This window comes from Polypterus senegalus, chromosome 3 (genome assembly GCF_016835505.1).
Source record: "Polypterus senegalus isolate Bchr_013 chromosome 3, ASM1683550v1, whole genome shotgun sequence".
In the NCBI taxonomy this organism is placed as follows: Eukaryota; Metazoa; Chordata; class Cladistia; order Polypteriformes; family Polypteridae; genus Polypterus; species Polypterus senegalus.
The window spans coordinates 301,971,008-301,989,793 of NC_053156.1; the positions used below are offsets into that span (position 1 = coordinate 301,971,008).

At 39.8% G+C, this 18,786-nt stretch overlaps 1 protein-coding gene across 1 annotated transcript in view; it reads left to right on the forward strand.

Annotated features, from left to right (window-relative positions):
- Nucleotides 1–17,277, forward strand: part of LOC120526373 (epididymal sperm-binding protein 1-like) — a 47,992-nt gene extending 30,715 nt beyond the window's left edge. The window contains exons 6-9 of the mRNA XM_039749506.1: nt 2,977–3,138; nt 5,181–5,324; nt 10,862–11,023; nt 16,033–17,277. Coding sequence (XP_039605440.1) covers nt 2,977–3,138; nt 5,181–5,324; nt 10,862–11,023; nt 16,033–16,055 — 491 coding nt within the window. The 3' untranslated portion in view covers nt 16,056–17,277. The remainder of the gene's footprint in view (nt 1–2,976; nt 3,139–5,180; nt 5,325–10,861; nt 11,024–16,032) is intronic.
- The last annotated feature ends 1,509 nt before the right edge of the window (nt 17,278–18,786 follow it).

Genomic DNA, 18,786 nt, shown 5'->3' on the forward strand with positions numbered 1-18,786 from the left:
AGTGCTGCCAGAACAACAACAACATTTATTTATATAGCACATTTTCATACAAGAAAAATGTAGCTCAAAGTGCTTTACAAAATGAAGAATAGAAAAATGAAAGACACAGTAAGAAAATAAAATAAGTCAACATTAATTAACATAGAATAAGTAAGGTTCGATGGCCAGGGTGGACAGAAAAACCAAAAAAAAAAAACTCCAGACGGTTGGAGAAAAAAAAATAAAAATCTGCAGGGATTTGCTGCCAGATGTTAATTAGGGAGCACCAGGAGCACTTCCGGATGCTGTATAAAAGAGGCCACCTCACTCCACTCAACAGACGGAGTTGGGTGGAACTGGACAGAGCTTGGAAGAGAGGAGTGGAGGTGACAGAGAGAGAGAAGGAAAGAAGTCTGAAGGACTGATTGATGGTGATTAGAGCACTGTATTCGTGTGTGGTGTAATAAACGTATGTGTTAAGGACATTCTGTGTCTGCCTGTTTGTGTCCGGGTCTGAATATTTCCACACCATAAAGCCTTTTAATGAAGGCTAGCGAGTACCAGGCTTCATTTCGGCCTGTGGATTCCTTCCCTGTCTCTATTATAAGCTGATTCTTTACCATGATAAACAAGAAGGGGCAGATAGTAAGACCCATTAATATTGTCATTCTTGTTCGTGCGGCGTGAGTTAAAACTGGTCTATGACAAAGATATCTACACTTTAATAATGTAACTAAACATTATACAGAAGTATTCAACAATTCATTTGCTTTGAATTTAATGAAATAGATGCTGCATAACAAGTCATTGCTCTAGCTCAGAGTATGGAGCGCTTTTAGTGTTTGTCCATGCACCAAGCCTATTAGACATCAGCAAGCCTGCACTTTTACTGTGTATGACAACCAAGCTAACTCACCATGTGTCAAAGTCACTCTGAACATTAGAGTAGTTTAAACAACAGCCCTGATCTTTTTATGGTCCTTTTCCAGATCCTGCCATTGGGTTATTCAAATTCCATTGTGAGAGGATATGATGCAGTCGATTAGATACTGCAACAACAACATTTATTTATATGGCACATTTTCATACAAATAATGCAGCTCAAAGTGCTTTATATGATGTAGAAACAGAAAAAGACAAAATAAATTAGAATTTAATAAGAGAATGCTAATTAACATAGAATAAAAGTAAGGTCCGATGGTCAGGGAAGACAGAAAAAAAACTCCTGACGGCTCGAGAAAAAAATAAAATCTGCAGGGGTTCCAGGCCACGAGACCACCCAGACCATTTAGGCATTCTACCTAACATAAATGACCTCAATCAGTCCTCATGGTATTCAGCATTCTCATGGAAGAAGTTGATGATGATGGTCATGTGGACTTTTGCCCTTTAATCCATCAATGTAGGGACATCACGGTGCTTTGATCAGGTGGTGATGACACATGTCACCACCCCTGAAAACCAGGAAAAGAACAGAAGACAAAGTAAGGGTTAGTACGGATTTTGAATATGAAAACCATGAATAATAATGATATTAATTGAATATACAGAGCATCAGGATTAAACTAAGATGAAGCTATGAGAAACCCATGTTAAAGTAATGTGTTTTCAGCAGTGTTTTAAAGTGCTCCACTGTATTAGCCTGGCGATTTTCTATCAGTCAGCTATTCCAGATTTTAAGTGCATAATAGCAGAAGGCCGCCCACCTCACCACTTCTTTTAAGTTTAGCTCTTGGAATTCTAAGCAGGCACTCATTTAAAGATCTAAGGTTACAATTTGGAGTATATGGTGTAAGACATTCTGAAATATAAGATGGAGCAGATTGTTTAAGGCTTTGTAAATTATGAGCAGGATTTTAAAGTCAGTTCTAAATGACACAGGTAACCAATGTAGTGCCGTCAAAACTGGAGAAATGTGCTCCGACTTTCTTTTCCTAGTTAAGATTCTAGCAGCTGCACTCTGCACTCGTTGCAATTGATTTATGTCTTTTTTGGGTAGTCCTAAAAGGAGTGTGTTACAGTAATCTAGGTGACTGAAAACCAAAGCGTGAATTAATTTCTCAGCATCTTGCAATGATATAAGAAGTCTAACTTTTGCTATATTTCTTAAGTGGAAAATTGCTGTCTTAGATCTGATTAATATGTGATTTAAAATTCAGGTCAGAGTCAATAGTTACCCCTAAATTCTTTAACTCCGTCTTGATTTTTAATCCTAATGCATCACATTTATTTCTAAAATCCTCATTATATCCATTATTGCCAATCACTAAAATTTCTGTTTTCTCTTTGTTTAGTTTGAGAAAATTATTACTCATTCATTCAGAAACAGAAGTAAGGCATTGTGTCAGTGAATCAAGAGAATCGGGGTCGTCAGGCGCTATTGATAAGTACAGTTGTGTGTCATCAGCATAGCTAGATAATCTGACCTAACAGAAGCATGTAGATCGAAAAGAGCAGCGGACCCAGGATACAGCCTTGTGGAACTCCATATACTGTAGAATATCATGGGTCTTTGAAGTAAACTACCACAACTTACAAAGAATTTTCTACCTGCCAGATAGGATTCAGACCAATTTAAGACATTGTCAGAGAGGCATTCCCATTGACTAAGGTGATTTCTAAGAATATTGTGATCAATAGTATCGAATGCGGCACTCATATCTAAGAGGATGAGAATAGATAAACTGCCACTGTCTGCATTTTCCCACAAGTAATTTACTACTTTGAGGAGTGCATTTTTCTGTACTGTGATTTGTTCTGAAACCCAACTTTAAGGGTACATTAGTGCAATACAGAAGTTGTTAGGTGTATTTAATTTATTTTTTCATTGTCTCATGTCCCCCTGCAGCCCTAAATTATAATTATATTTATAAATGGAGTTGTGAATGGATATTAGCTGATTTCATCATTCTTATTGGTATAACTATTTATATTTAATGTATTAAATTATCTCTTTCATTGAATTTTAATAATGTTCACTTTAAATTCAACACACAGGTGTTCCAGAAGTTACTGAAAAGCCCAAAACATCTTCTTGTGTTTTCCCTTTCATCTATAAGGGACAAACTTACAACTCTTGTACCATGACAGACTCTTCCACTCCATGGTGTGCGACAACAAGCAACTATGATAAAGATGGTCGGTTGACAACATGTTCAAGTAAGTAGTTGGGTAATGTGGAGCTGAGGAGGGTCTTAACAAATAATAATAATAATAATAGTAATAATAATAATTCATTACATTTATATAGCGCTTTTCAATGTACTCAAAGGGCTTCACACAGTAAGTGGGGAGCCAATTCCACCAGGATGATTTAACGGCAGCCATTTTGGGCAATTATGATTTCTACCCATTTGCTTTTAGATGGTGAAGGGATGAAAGATATTTAGCCACTTAGATTCTGGGGATGAATAGGAGTTTGTAAAGATCAGGCCGTGGTGGACATTTTCTCCAGAAGTTTTTACAAAGGATTCCCAGGGATCTTATTGACTATAGAGTGTCAGGACCTCAGTTTTACATCTCATCCAAAGGACGGGTAAGAAGTGTACTCCACTAGTGTTTAATGACTTGAATTGTGAAGTTCAGGTGACAAAAATTGCAGATTTAGCAATCCAGACATCCATATTTATTCTTAAAACAGTCTGCATTCTTTTAGGCAAGAGGCAAAAAATTGCAAAAGATCTGGTGCAGTACTGATCGCTCATAGGAGTCACTATGTAGTCTTTGGTTATCTTTTGAAGATTACTCTATTCTGTACTGATCATAATATCTCAGGCCACATTAGACTAGATTGAGATTTCTTGACTGTGGAGGTCACTGCATCCACAATTCACTGTTGTGTTTTCAGGAACTATTCCATGATTCTCCTTGCCTGCCATCCTCCCAGCCATGATTTTCATACATTCTGTAGCATTCAAACATTCCTTAAACACACCCAACAAAATGACATTTCTACTATCTGCTTGTAATGTTGAAACTTGACAGGCTGGATACACAGTCTTTTGCACTATAAATAAAATTATCAGACTTCACAATGTTTCTCCAAGCCATACTTAACCCATCCGTGATAAGGTATGATGAGTTATGCTCTTTGATGTGCCTCTTTCAGCAGCACTGTTCCATCCAGTCATTAATTTACTGGCAGACTGTATGGCTTGTGTCATCAAAAGTCTAGTTTCAATAAAAAAAAACAGTTTTAGCTGGATGTTTTGGGGCTGTGCTCTGTTTTTATAAAACTATTTTGTATTAAACTTTTGTAAGTTAGTTGTTTTTGATATTCATGCTGGGGCATTTGGTGCCAGCTTGCAGGCTACATTTAAAAACACTTAGACTAAGCATCCATGAAGATGTTTCTTTACTTGCCTCTCGATTCCTTCAAATGTTATTATTGGTGTTTCATAATGTTTCATTTGAAAAGCCACTCTAGGAAGCAGACCATGCTGGTAGTGCTAGGACTTGTATTTTCCTGATAAACCTGGTGCCTCTTTCGTCCTCAGCCATTCATCCACCTGTTTCACTGTGCTGGTAACGCTGGTTTTGTCATTGAGAGAGGCATTGTACCAATTCCCTAAGCATTTTATTGGATTTTCCTTGATTGATCGTATAACCTCCTCTTGGACTCTAGAGCTTGCTGATCACTTTCCCATTTCTGATCACCACGCTTTTTGATTTCTTTGGTATGAACTTCATTCTTACCCACGTTACCAAGTTGTTAAGCACACCCAGGACCCACCTTCCTTGTACGATGAGATGAAGTTTTTATGATTAGGTCATCCATAAAGCCTCTTATTGAAGGCTGGCAACTGCCTAACTTTATTATCATCTCCCTGGATTCCCTCCCTCCCGCTGATTCATTCCCATGATAAACAAGATAGTGGAGAGAATTCAGCCCTTTATTATGCCCTTTTCGAGATCCTGCCATTGGGTTATTCAAATTCAATTGGATTTGATGCAGTCAGAATAAAATGTTGATTAGATACTATAAGGATATGTTAGCATAATACACAAATTATTTGATGAATTTAATTTATTTTTTCATTGTCTTAGGCCCCCCTGCTGCCCTAAATTTAATTTATTATTAAAAATGGACTCATGAATGGATTTCAGCTGATTTTATCATGCTTAATGGTATACCTGTTTATATTTAATGTGTTACAGTATCTCTTTGATTGAATTTTAATAATGTACATTTTAAATTCAAGTCACAGGTATCGAAGCCTCTTGTGTTTTCCCTTTCGTCTATAAGGGAAAAACTTACAACTCTTGTACTATGACAGACTCTTCCTCTCTGTGGTGTGCGACAACAAGCAACTATGATAAAGACAGTCGGTGGACAACATGTTCAAGTAAGTAGTTGGGTAATGTGGAGCTGAGGAGGGTCTTAACAACAACAATAATAATAATAATAATAACAATAATAATAAAAATAATTCATTACATTTATATAGCACTGCTTAATGTACTCAAAAAGCTTCACACAGTAAATGGGGAGCCAATTCCACCAGGATGATTCAACAACATCCATTTTGGGCCATTATGATTTCCACACATTTGCTTTTAGGTGGTGAAGGGATGAAAGATAGTTTGCCAGTTAGATTCTGGGGATGATTAGGGGACTGTAAAGACCAGGACGTGGTGTACAATTTCTCCAGGACTTCGGCATACGCCTGACTTTTTTCAAAGGATTCCCAGGGATCTTTATTGACCATAGAGTGTCAGGACCTCAGTTTTACATCTCATCTAAAGGAAGGGTAAGAAATGTAGTCTAGTAATGTTTAATTACTTGAATTATGAAGTTCAAGTGACAAACATTTCAGATTTAGCAATCCAAACATCCTCATTTGTTCTTAAAACAGTCTGTACAGTGATCCCTCGCCATATCACGCTTCGACTTTCGCGGTTTCACTCTATCGCGGATTTTAAATGTAAGCATATCTAAATATATATCATGGATTTTTCGCTGGTTCGCGGGTTTCTGTGGACAATGGGTCTTTTAATTTAAAGTACATGCTTCCTCAGTTTGTTTGCCCAGTTGATTTTATACAAGGGACGCTATTGGCGGATGGCTTAGAAGCTACCCAATCAGAGCATGTATTACCTATTAACTAAAACTCCTCAATGATATACGATGTGCTTCCCGAGCGGATTGTTTGCTTTTCTCTGTCTTTCTCTGACAGTCTCTGCACCTGATGGAGGGGGTGTGAGCAGAGGGGCTGTTTGCCTAGAGAATATGGACGCTCCTATAAGAAATGCCACTTTATCGCGCTGGCCCAAAAGCACGTATTGATTTCTTGATTGTTTGCTTTTCTCTCTCACCCTCTCTGACATTCTCTGCTCCTGACAGAGGGGGTGTGAGCAGAGGGGCTGTTTGCACAGAGGCTGTTTGTTTAGAAGATACGGAGGCTACTCTAAAAAATGCTGAACGACTACCTTCACATTGCTCCCTTCTTTGCGGCTGCTTTATCGCGGTGCTCATACTTAAATGCCCAACAGCACGTATTGATTTTTTGATTGTTTGCTTTTCTGTCACGCTCTCTCTATCTCTCTGACATTCTCTGCTCCTGACGGCGCTCCGTTGAACAGAAGATATGTTTGCATTCTTTTAATTGTGAGAAAGAACTGCCATCTCTGTCTTGTCATGGAGCACAGTTTAAACTTTTGACTAAAAGGTGTTATTTCATGTCTAGAGGGCTCTAATAATGTTAACAGTGCGGGATAGTTTATAAGGGCTTAAAATATATAAAAATAACCATACAAATATATGGTTTCTACTTCGCGGATTTTCACCTATCGCGGGGGGTTCTGGAACGCAACCCCCGCGATCGAGGAGGGATTACTGTATTCTTTTATGTCAGAGGCAAAAACTTGCCAAAAATCTGGTGCAGTACTGATTTGCTCATAGGAGTCACTATGTCCTATCTATCTATCTATCTATGTCGTCTTTGCTTTTTTTTGCAGATTCCTCTATTTTGTGTTCATCATACCATCACAGGCCACATTAGGCTAGATTGTGATTTCTTGACTGTGGAGGTCACTTCATCCACAATTCACTGTTGTGTTTCAGGAACTATTCCATGATTGTCCTTGCCTGGCGTTTTCCTAGCCTAATTTCCATACATTCTGTATCATTCAAACATTCCTTAAACAAACCCAACAAAATTACATTTCTACTATCTGCTTGTAATGTTGACACCTGACGGGCTGGATTCACAGACATACAGTGGTCTTTTGCAACGTAAATACAATTATCAGCCTATTGCTGGAAGTTTTGGGGCTGTGTCCCATTCCTGTAAAACTACTTTAAGTTAATCTTTAGTCAGTTAGAAGTTTCCAATACTCATGCTGGGGCATTTGGTGCCAGCTTGCAGGTTACATTTAAAACCACTTAGAATGAGGAAGAGTGCAGTTTATTTCTAATTTGCTCACACCTGACCCATTAGCCCTTCCTGTTTCACACTTGAATACATCTACTACCCAAACCTTCAATCACCTCATGTGACTGATGCCTTTAGAAGCATAGGATGTCATCAGGTGGTGTCCAACATTCTTGGATGTTTTGACCCAGAACCACAGTTGGTGTGTCAGCAGTGCTGGCCAACTCATTTCCCATCTTCTTCTGCCTTGCAGATCATCTCCTCTCACCGATTTATGAGCCAACAATGGACTCTTTCTGCTCCTTTCCCCAAGCTGCAAACAGCTATTTTCCATTTCTTTCCCTTCTTTCTATTCCCAGGACTATGAATGTCTTCTGCAACAATTGTACAGAAAATCCTCTGCAGCCTAGCTCAACTGGAAATAGCCAGTCATGACCCCCTTTGGCCCTGCACTGTTGGACCAATTCCAGATACTTGGTGGCCTTCCATCTCTGAGGGCTCTTCACATCCATTTTCCCATGTAACAGTCAGTTCTATCAGGATGATCATCTTCTCAGCCTCTGACCATATGACTATGTCAGGCCTTAGAGTTATTTGGATGACCTGGGGAAGATGTAGCTACCTACCCAGGTATACCCTCATCTCAAATGATAGATTAGGAGCATGCACTGATACAGTGCATTGCTGCACCCACCACCCGACAAACCAACTCAGGATCCAGATTAGGACCAAAGTCCTAGGGCCAGCTGCAAAAGGCTTTTCTTGGAGGAGTACAGTTTTTTCCCTCTCTGATGAACAAGATGGATGAACCAATCTATTCTCACATGGGTTGGAAACTTTTTCTGTCTCTCCTGGTGCAAAATATCTGCCAGTGCCCTGAGAACCTTTTCATGGCACCATCTTTATCTTCCCTGGCTTAGCGCTATCTTGGAGACAACCAGTCTATATGCCACTGTACCTCTCTCCTCACATATCTTACACAGTGGGACCTCCCTCAGTCCCCACCTGTGTTTATTAGTTGTGTTCACCAGGTATGGTACACTTATTGAAGTGGGAAAGAAATACAGAAGGTCTCCATCCTCAAGTCCTTGCCATGTAATCTTCCATTTTGGCAGGTCCCATTCTGTCCAGGCCCTTGTGATCGAAGTTTTGTGGCCTTTGCACTTCTCCCTTCCTCCTCTAGACATCAGACCTCAGGTTGAATCGTATCCATCTCCCCAAAACACAGGTTCCCAAACACGTCCTTTAGCTTCAGAATACTTTCAGCCTTTGCAACAGTCGTGTCTGCTGCCCAATTACTTCCAGATCTTGTGGTGATTCCTGCACCTCTGACTTTTCCATTGCAAGATTATCTATACATCATAACAGCCCTAAACTTTGTCACCTTGAACTCTTCAATCACTAATGATAGGGGTAGCTGCAACTGACCAGACATGATATACATCACTGTTGATATAAAGCCTGTTAGAATTCTGAGCCATCTGTGATGATGTTTGTTCAGTCGATTCCTTCAACTGCTGTCATTTGCATTTCATAAATTGCCAATAGCCAAACCAGTCTTGTAACAGACCATGATTGAAGTGCCAGGCCTTGTATTGACCTGGTAAGCCTGATGCCTCTGCCTTCCTCAGCCATGCATCTGCCTATTTCTATGTCCTATTTCCATCAATTCTATCAATGAGGGAGCTGTCATACCACTTCTGTAGCCATTTTATTGGGTTTTTCTCGATTGATGGTTTAACCTGCCCCTGGACATGGAGTTGGAACTTGCTGATCACTTTCCCAATTCTAATCACTGGGTTTCTTGACTTCTTTGGTTTAAACTTCATTCTTGCCCACATTACCAAGTCATCAAGCGCATCCTTGGCCTGTATTGCTTGTACGATGGAATAAAGTTGCTGTGGTTAGGTTATCCAGTGTGACAGATGTCCAAGGACCTTGCCCCACTGGGACCCTGGAAGAAGAGAATGACCGGGAAAAGGGCAGTTTCTTCCCTGGACCATAAGTGGACAACCTCCCTGGATTACATGGGGTCCACAGAGCTTGAGAGCTCAATCCTATGGAGGGACGTGGCCACCACTAGGGGCCTGCAGGGTCTGCAGCACTTCCGCCACACCCGGAAGTGCTGCCAGAAGAGGAGCTGAACTCGCTTGCAGCACTTCCGCCATGCCTGGAAGTGCTGCCGGATGTTAATTAGGGAGGACCTGGAGCACTTCCGGGTGCTCTATAAAAGAGGCCACCAAACTCCACTCAACAGACGGAGTCGGGTAGAAGTGGACAGAGCTTGGAAGAGAGGAGTGGAGGTGACAGAGAGAGAGAAGGAAAGAAGTCTGAAGGACACTGATTGATGGTGATTAGAGCACTGTATTTATGTGTGGTGTAATAAACGTATGTGTTAAGGACATTCTGTGTCTGCCTGTTTGTGTCCGGGTCTGAATATTTCCACACCATAAAGCCTTTTAATGAAGGCTACCAAGTACCAGGCTTCATTTTTGGCCGGTGGATTCCTTCCCTGTCTCTATTATAAGCTGATTCATTACCATGATAAACAAGAAGGGGCAGATAGTAAGGCCCATTAATATTGTCATTCTTGTTTGTGCGGCGTGGGTTAAAACTGGTCTACGACAAAGATATCTACAGTTTAATAATGTAACTAAACTTTATACAGAAGTACTCAACAATTCATTTCCCTTGAATTTAATGAACTAGATGCTGGACGGCACGGTGGCACAGTGGATAGCATTGCTGCCTCGCAGTTAGGGGACCCACTTCCCGTGTCCTCCCTGCGTGGAGTTTGCATGTTCTTCCTGGGTCTCCGTGGGTTTCCTCCCATAGTCCTAAGACATGCTGGTTAGGTGCATTGGCAATTCTAAATTGTCCTTGGTGTGTGGGTGTGTGTGTGTGCGCGACCTGTGGTGGGCTGGCACCCTGCCCGGGGTTTGTTTCCTGCCTTGCACCCTGTGTTCGTTGGGATTGGCTCCATCAGACCCCCGTGAACCTGTAGTTAGGATATAGCGGGTTGGATAATGGATGGATGGACGGAAATAGATGCTGCTTAACAAGTCATTGCTCTAGCTCAGAGTATGGAGTGCTTTTAGTGTTTGTCTGTGCACCAAGCCTATTAGACATCAGCAAACCTGTGCTTTTACTGCATATGACAACCAAGATCTCACCCTGAACATTAGAGTAGTTAAACCAACAGCCCTGAACTTTTTATGGTCACTGCAATAAGCCCTTTTCCACTTTATGCCAATTGATTTATTCAAATTTCATTGTGTGTTGAAGTGATGCAGTTAATTAGATACTATAAGGGTACATTAGCGCAATACAGAAGTTGTTTTTTGTATTTAATTCATTTTTTCATTGTCTTAGACCCCCCTGCAGCCCTAAATGGTAATTATAGATAAAAATGGATATGAATGGATATTTGCTGATTCTTATTGGTATACCTGTTTATTTTTAATGTATTAAATTATCTCTTTCATTATATTTTAATAATGTTCACACAGGTGTACCAGCAGTTACTGTAAAGTCCAAAGCATCTTCTTGTGTTTTCCCTTTCATCTATAAGGGACAAACGTACAACTCTTGTACCATGACAGACTATTCCTCTCTGTGGTGTGCGACAACAAGCAACTATGATAAAGACTTTCTGTGGACAACATGTTCAAGTAAGTAGTTGGGTAATGTAGAGCTGAGGAGCATCTTAAAAGTAGTAATAATAATAATATAGCATTACAATTTTAAAAAGTGGGTTTCCTCCGGGTACTCCGGTTTCCTCCCACAGTCTGAAGACATGTAGGTTAGGTGGATTGGCGATTCTGAATTGGCCCTAGTGTGTGCTTGGTGTGTGGGTGTGGGTGTGTGTGTCCTGCGGTGGGTTGGCACCCTGCCCGGGATTGGTTCCTGCCTTGCGCCCCGTGTTGGCTGGGATTGGCTCCAGCAGACTCCCGTGACCCTGTGTTCGGATTCAGCGGGTTGGAAAACGGATGGATGATTTATGAAGTGTTTTTCAATATACTCAAGGCGCTTCACACAGTGAGTCGGGAGGTACTTCAACCACCACATCCACCTGGATGATGTGATGGCAACCATTTTGTGCCATTGTGCTCACCACAGTTTAGCTGTTAGGTCATGAAGGGGTGAGAGATAGTTTGTCAGTTAGAGACAGTGGATGATCAGGGGACTGAAATGACCAGGCCGTGGTGTACAATTTAGCCAGGACATCAGGATGATACACCCTACTTTTTACGACGGATGCCCAGGGATACTTAATGACCCCAGAAGGCCATGACCTAAGTTTTACATCTCATCCGAAGGACGGATAGGCAGTGTGGTTCACTAGTGTTTAATGACTTGAACTGTAAAGCCCAAGTCACATGTTTATTCCAAGTTCCCTTGGTCTTACCCCATTTCCCTACTGCATGTACATGAACAAATAAGAAAATCTCCTATATAAATAATATTGCTGCTGTTCACTTGTATAGGTAGTGAAGCTCTATTATCCATTTCTGATTTTTGGAAACCTCTTATGAAGGAGAAAACTATTCAAGATTTGGAATATGGAGTTTTGTTAACAGCACTGTTGTGTTTGTGTAGAGTATTACTGGATTACATTTAAAGCTCTAAGTTGGAGGTCCAAAGTTTCAAACAATTTGGGTCATGCAGCATTTGCTCCGGAAATCTCATTCAGCTTTAGAGGCAGCAATGAGTAGATTTTGTACAAAAATGAAATGTATGATTACTGAAAGAGAAACACTTGCTACAGGGTTATGCACTGCTCATAATATCAAAGCTCATAGTCCTGTTAATGCAGAGTCCCTTTTGCTATCAAGTTAAAGAGAGGTGTTTGAGACAGACATCAAATCTGCACTCAGATCCACAACAGATGAGATCTGAGCCATTCTTTTAGCTAAGCACTGAGTCGGTTAATGCACTTGTATAATGATGGAATCTTGATAACAAACGAGACCCAAAGATTAAATGTGGGCTTTTGCAGCAGATCACCATTTTCTTTCTGAGTGTCCACAGGTTTGAGTCTACTCTTTTACAGTGAGGAACGATCACTTACTACCGTATATACTCGCATATAAGTTGGGTCTTGAAACCCAAAAAATCGATCATTAAAACAGACCCCCGACTGATACACCCATTCAAAAATACAACACATTATTTTTTTTTTACATCTTCTTGCTTCCTCCAGTCTTTCACCAGCTTCTCAGACACATTGAATTTTGTTGTAGCAGCGCAGTTACCAATTTCTATCGCCACTTCACGACTTTTAATTTAAAACCAGCTTCATATTTTCTTCTGATCAAAACGCTCCATTGTAGATAAGGGATGCTCTTACGATAAAGGTGTATGAGGGTGTGAGATACAAGTAACATTAAACAGTACAAATGTTGCTTTGGAATAGTTCGGGTATTACCGTGTAGTCACAAAGGTACAGTGCATAGAAAAAAGGCCGTGTGCTCCGTGGTTACTCTCTCAGGTACGGAAGCATATTAGGGCCACAGAGAAGAAAAAAAAAGTATATGTCGAGAATAAAGTCAAGGAGAGGAAGAGAGGAAGTCAGTGTTAAGAAGCATGTACCAAGTAACATGGGTCAGAGAACACTTAACACAAAGCATTTAATGTGCTACATTACTTATGACAGGGTTTGAGAAAATCTAGTAAATTAAACATTGATTTTAAAATGACGCTTGCGATGTTCTACTTTAATGACAAAGTAAACTACAAGAATAAAATCAACATGTCAACTTTAATCTTGTCCATAAATGTCGAGATTAAAGTGGAAATGTCAAAGAATAAAGTCGACATGCAAACTTTATTCTCGCCATTTCCGCTTTAATCTCGACACTTATGTCGAGAATAAAGTCAACATGTTGACTTTTTTTTTCTTCACTGTGTTTGTATTTTTTTTTCTTCTCCGTGGCACTAATACACTCTTGTAATCAGGTGGGCATTAGCATATCATAATCTCTTGGACCAATAGCATTAGTTTTCCACATTTGACTTATACGATCGACATTATAAAATACCAGAAATTATAAAATAGTAAAATCAAGCCCTGACTTGGAGGTAAATGTGGTAGCCACAGGGACAGTCAGAATGTCAAAACTTTTTTTGTTGCTTTCATAGTGAGATTTGGATTACAGCAATTTTGGGTCTGTGTTCTGTGATAATGCATGCTTTCCCAGTTTTTGATGACATTTGGGTCCACCCAGTGTTTATGGTCATTGTGTCTATACATTTTTCAAATTAATTTTTATTCAGGCACCAGTCACTGCTACTGAAAACCATCTCTATTACTTTCACCATCTTACGTTATGATTTGGACAGAGTGATAAGCTAAGTGTGCAGTATGTGATTTATGCCACACATTACGTCTAGCATTAAGTCCTAAAAGTTTCCCTTTGGAGGTCATAATAGTGCTGTCATATATACAGTGTAACAGAAGGACAAGGGAAAGATAAAGGTTTGGGGATCCACCTTGTAAATTGTCATGAAACAGCTAAGGAAAAAAAAAAAACAAGTAATCATAAAATACCAAGTCCAAATCGACTAACTGAGGAAGAAAGATGTGGGCTTTTGTAGTTGCTGTGCAGGAAGAGGAGGGTTCCATGCAGTGAATGGCAGAAGTGAGGTCAGTAGAAGGGCGTGATCTGGACAGGAGGGCGGAAGTTGGTGCGGTTTAAACTGAGTTTCCCTTCTGTTGATCAGTAGAAGAGAGAGAAGGGAGATTAGTGCACTTTATGAACCCTGAAGCTGACATTTTACCCTCAGTTAAGCCCTTCGAAAGCCTCCTATGCACATGTGTGTGACAACAGTCATTTTAAAAAATAACCCATGAAATGTTTTTTTCTTTTTTAACATTAAATTAAGGTGATACAAGAAACTTAATTCCACATTAGCATTTTGCTGTCCTTTGTATAATTTATAACATAACATAAATATATATTTCTCATGTAGAAAAGCCAAATGAACCCCTGCATTAGTCAGTACCTCAAATACCTCAAATTCAAATAAGGTGGAAATGGTTTACACATCATCAGAGAAGATTTTGTCTGAACCTGTTCTCTTATTTAAACCTCGGGCATTTAGTTTGGTTTGATCTTTGCTGTTGAAGTGTGTGTTAACACTATGCCTGGATCGAAAGACCTCTCTGAGACCTTCAGAAAGAAGGTTATAGATGCCTATGAGTCTGGGAAAGGATTTAGAAAAATCACCAAACAATTGCAAATCAATTAATCCACTGGGCAGAAGATCAGCTACAAATGGAGATGACTTCAACTAACTGCCAATTTCTCCAGGCCAGGCTGCCCCAGCAGCCCAAGAGAAGAATGCAAAATGCTAAAACAACTCTGTAAGTACCCCAGGATTTTGTAAGGTAACCACATGCAGCCCTTGCTACTGTTGATGTCAAAGTGCATGAGTCAATTATTAGAAAGCAGCTGCACAAATCAGATCTCCATAGGCGTTATGCCAAGAGGAAACCAAAAGCAAAAGCGGGGCAAGACTAATGTTTGTCCATAAACACATACACAAAGACCAGGACTTCTGAAACAGTGTGCTTTGGACAGATGAGTAAAAGATAATAGTTCAGCCACAGTCGCAGAAGACGTGTTTAGTGAAAACCAAACACAGCATTTGACCAGAGGAACCTGATAACAACTGTAAAGCATAGGGCTGCTATTCTACATCAGAGTCTAGGCAGCTCACCATCATAGAATTCACTAGGAATTCATCATTGTACCAGGGAGAGCTGATGATAATGTGAGAACATCTGTTAGAAAATTGAATCTCAACCAAAAGTGGAACTTGCACCATAGCAATGACTATAAAGATACCAGTAAATCCACCAAGGAATAGATGAAAAGAAAGAAATGGAAGCTTCTGGAATGACCACCTCAAAGCCCAGATCTGAATCCCCTCAAGAAGCTGTGGAGGCAAGACACTTCTCAAACATCACACAGTGGAAATAATTCTGCATGGAGGAGTGGGAAAAATCTTCTCCCAGTCGATGTCAGAGACTGCTGGACAGTTCTAGGAAATGTTGCCTTGTGGGGGCAACCCCAGCTACTCATATTAGAGCCAAGGATGGGACTCAGTTCTTCACATGATTGTATACTTTATGCTGTAGGTGACACCTTAAGCATATGCTTTTGCTACCCCACCATTAGCCTCATCGCTATCCCATAAACACTCCTTATGTCGTACGCCTTGCATATTGTTAATCTACAAAATTGAACATTTCAGTGATGTTAGAGAAGCTACTGCAAAAATAAATACATAGCAGTGATTTAATTGTTTAAAAGTATGGCTACATTAAAGAACACCTTGGACCATTTTGGGCACACCCTGTGTTTTACATGACAACAGATATTAATAGTAGGGTGGCATAGCGACACAGTGGTCATAACTGCTGCTTTACCACTCCAGTAGCACTGGTTTGATTGATGAAAGCTTTTTAGCTTTACAGTGAAATGTTTCTTGTGTTCATGAGTGTGCCCTAAGATGAACTGTTGTCTGGTGCAGGGTTGTTTTTGATGATGATTTTGTAATTAAATAAATAGACTTAGAAATGGATGAATTTTTTTTTTGCATATTTGGTTGTTAAGACATTCATCAGTCTTCAGAGTAAATATTCACTTAATGTTTTGCTTTCTTTCCCATGCAGGCCAAGCCATCAGCAATTGGTGAAGGAAAACCTCTGCAATGTTCATTAAGGCTACTTGCAGTTCTTTCATTCTTCAAATGCATACTTTTTAAGTTAGCTTTCCTCTCCATAATCCTAAATTGCAATTAAAAGTTAACCCATAGATAATAGGTATTGCTTCAAATCAAGTCTGGAATATAAATTAGCCTTATGCAGACAGAATTTTAACTTGTTCTGTTACACTGTTTATTTGCCCTTCTCCTTAAGAATTGTGTTCATTACAAATCTACTCCCTCCCATTCAAACACATGTAAACCATTATTTGACTTCATATGTACAGTGTCCATTTTTCACTTCCCCAATCATCAAATATCAGTATTATATCAATGGTAATTTAAAACCTTGTCATTTATCAAACATCAGTACTATTCTGTATCATGTATCAGTAGTCACTTACAACCTCTTTATTTGAAACCTCGTCGTTTATCAAACATCAGTCATCGCTTTTCATTTTCTGTCTTTTTTCAATGGAACCAATCAGTAGCGTGAGCGACAACAGGGGGCGTGAGGAATGTAGATTAGCAACATATATAATGGAGCCCATTGGTTTATTGAAACATCAATCAAACATCAATCATTGTCTTACTGAAATATCAATTAAATACTTGCAGTTTGTTGCCGTCTTTATACCCGAATGGCGCTAATGATATGAAGCGCAAGTGTGCAAAATCAGAAGCAGTTATGAGGTAAAAATCGGCTTACTATCTCCTAAGTACAACATAATTTACCAAACACAGATGATAATCTCTTGTATATACAAATTACTATGTTGTACGTAGGATATGTTATAAGAAAGAGTTATTGTCTCGAGATTAAATTACTTTAAAAAATAAGAAAATGCTGATTAGGTTTTGTTAATTATTAAAAGGTTCTGGTGCTTGATTTCATCTCGACTTCAGTACTTAGCGACTCATTAGGGAAATGTTCAGACTGAAGTCACCGTGCCTCTTGCTGTGGTAATGAAGCATTGTGTGTTGTTATTAATCAAACATTTCATTTATCCTCTTGCGTAATACAGTTCAGCATGTGGGAGAGCAACATTGGTTAGCTCTGGATGGGAAGCAAAACGATTGCTGGACACATGCATTGATTCACAAGGAACAAGGTCAGCAGTCATTTCAAGGCAAGGGTGTCCAGCTCCGGTCCTGGTGGGCCACAGTGGCTGCAGGTTCTCTTTCTAACCCTTTTCCTAATCAGCTAGCAGTTTTCTGTGCTAATTAACTCCTTTTCCCTTCATTTTAATTGCCTAATTTTTAAGGATTCAGTCCTCTGAATTGATTCGTTTCTTCATTAAATGGAAGCAAAACAGAAGTGAGATTTGAAACCAGCTGACAGAGGACCGGCTAAATTTCAGCCAGTTTCTTAACGAGAAGCCGATTCTTACAGTTAATTAAAGTCGTTATTAAATACCATGACTTGTTGCTGCTCTGATTCTGCCACAGCAGACTTTTGATTTTCTGTTTTATCTAAGACTACTGTCAAGATATTTTGGTGACCTTAGCAGATCAACTTTACTGAGACCATAACCTTTTTTTATGTTCAGGTTAGCTGGTTGTGTGGCTGCTCGTTTTGCATCTCATTATTGTTTGCCTGCTCATTAAGGAAAAAGGTCTGAGTCAAGTCACTTAAAACGAAGGCAAAACAAGTTAATCAGCAGCTCACTAATTAAGAAGATTTTTAGAATGAAAACCTGCAGCCACTTGGACACCCCTGGATTAAAGGCAAAAGAGGGAGAAATCAAAGAAAACCCATAGACAGAATATGCAAATTACACACACAGAGTGTACATGTGAGAGAAATGTGGAGAAATGATTTGACAGTGATGATCACATCCTAAAGGGGTGCCAGCTGGGCTAGCAGTTCTAAATTGGTTTTATGTGTGTGCGCGTGTGTGTGAAGTGACGGTTTGGCACCTTGTCTTGGATGGGTCCTATACTTCATCCAGTGCTGCTGGGAAAGAAAGTCTGCACACACACACACACAGTCACCCAACATCTGCATTGTCGTAACTGGCTTTGGAAAATTGTGAAAGGTCCCAAATCATTATGTACATGGCATGTACAAGCAGCCGCTGCGGGCAAATTAATAGCGTAGCGATTATTTGTAATGATCATTGCTTTTGGATAAGTTGCGTGGCTCTAAACGCTTTCATCCTCCGCCCACCCATTCATTAACTCAACTTAATAATAAACAGATAGTTTGTATGTTGCCATTTCTAATCTCTGTGGTAAACGTTGGTACTTTAGGGTGATCCAGATCTAATTATGCAGTTTTCATTATGCTGTAACTTATTAAGTTTATTACATAGAAAATCATCCATAAAATCCTGGACCATTGAGAAGTGTGCGAACTGACGACATGAAGAATCGTCTTCGCGCTGAACTGGAATCGTCAGAGCATAAATCAAAGTCATCCAGATGATCTTGATCTGCATAATTAGATCTGGACCACCCTGTATTCAATATTATGACTGAAATTATTTGTGTGTTCATGCCCTCCGATGGACTGTGTTCCATCCAAGGCTGGTCTCTGCCAAAATGTGCTCCTGCTCTTTGATTCTGTATAACTGATTCATGGGGGTTGAGTAAATGAGCTAAAATGGACCCTGTACATGTGGACACTTTCTGAGTAGCAATTCATTGCAAACTGATGCACCACCAGCCCTTTCTCCCGACTGGTCTTTTCAGAAGCCTTTGAACCTGTAGCTGAGTGTCC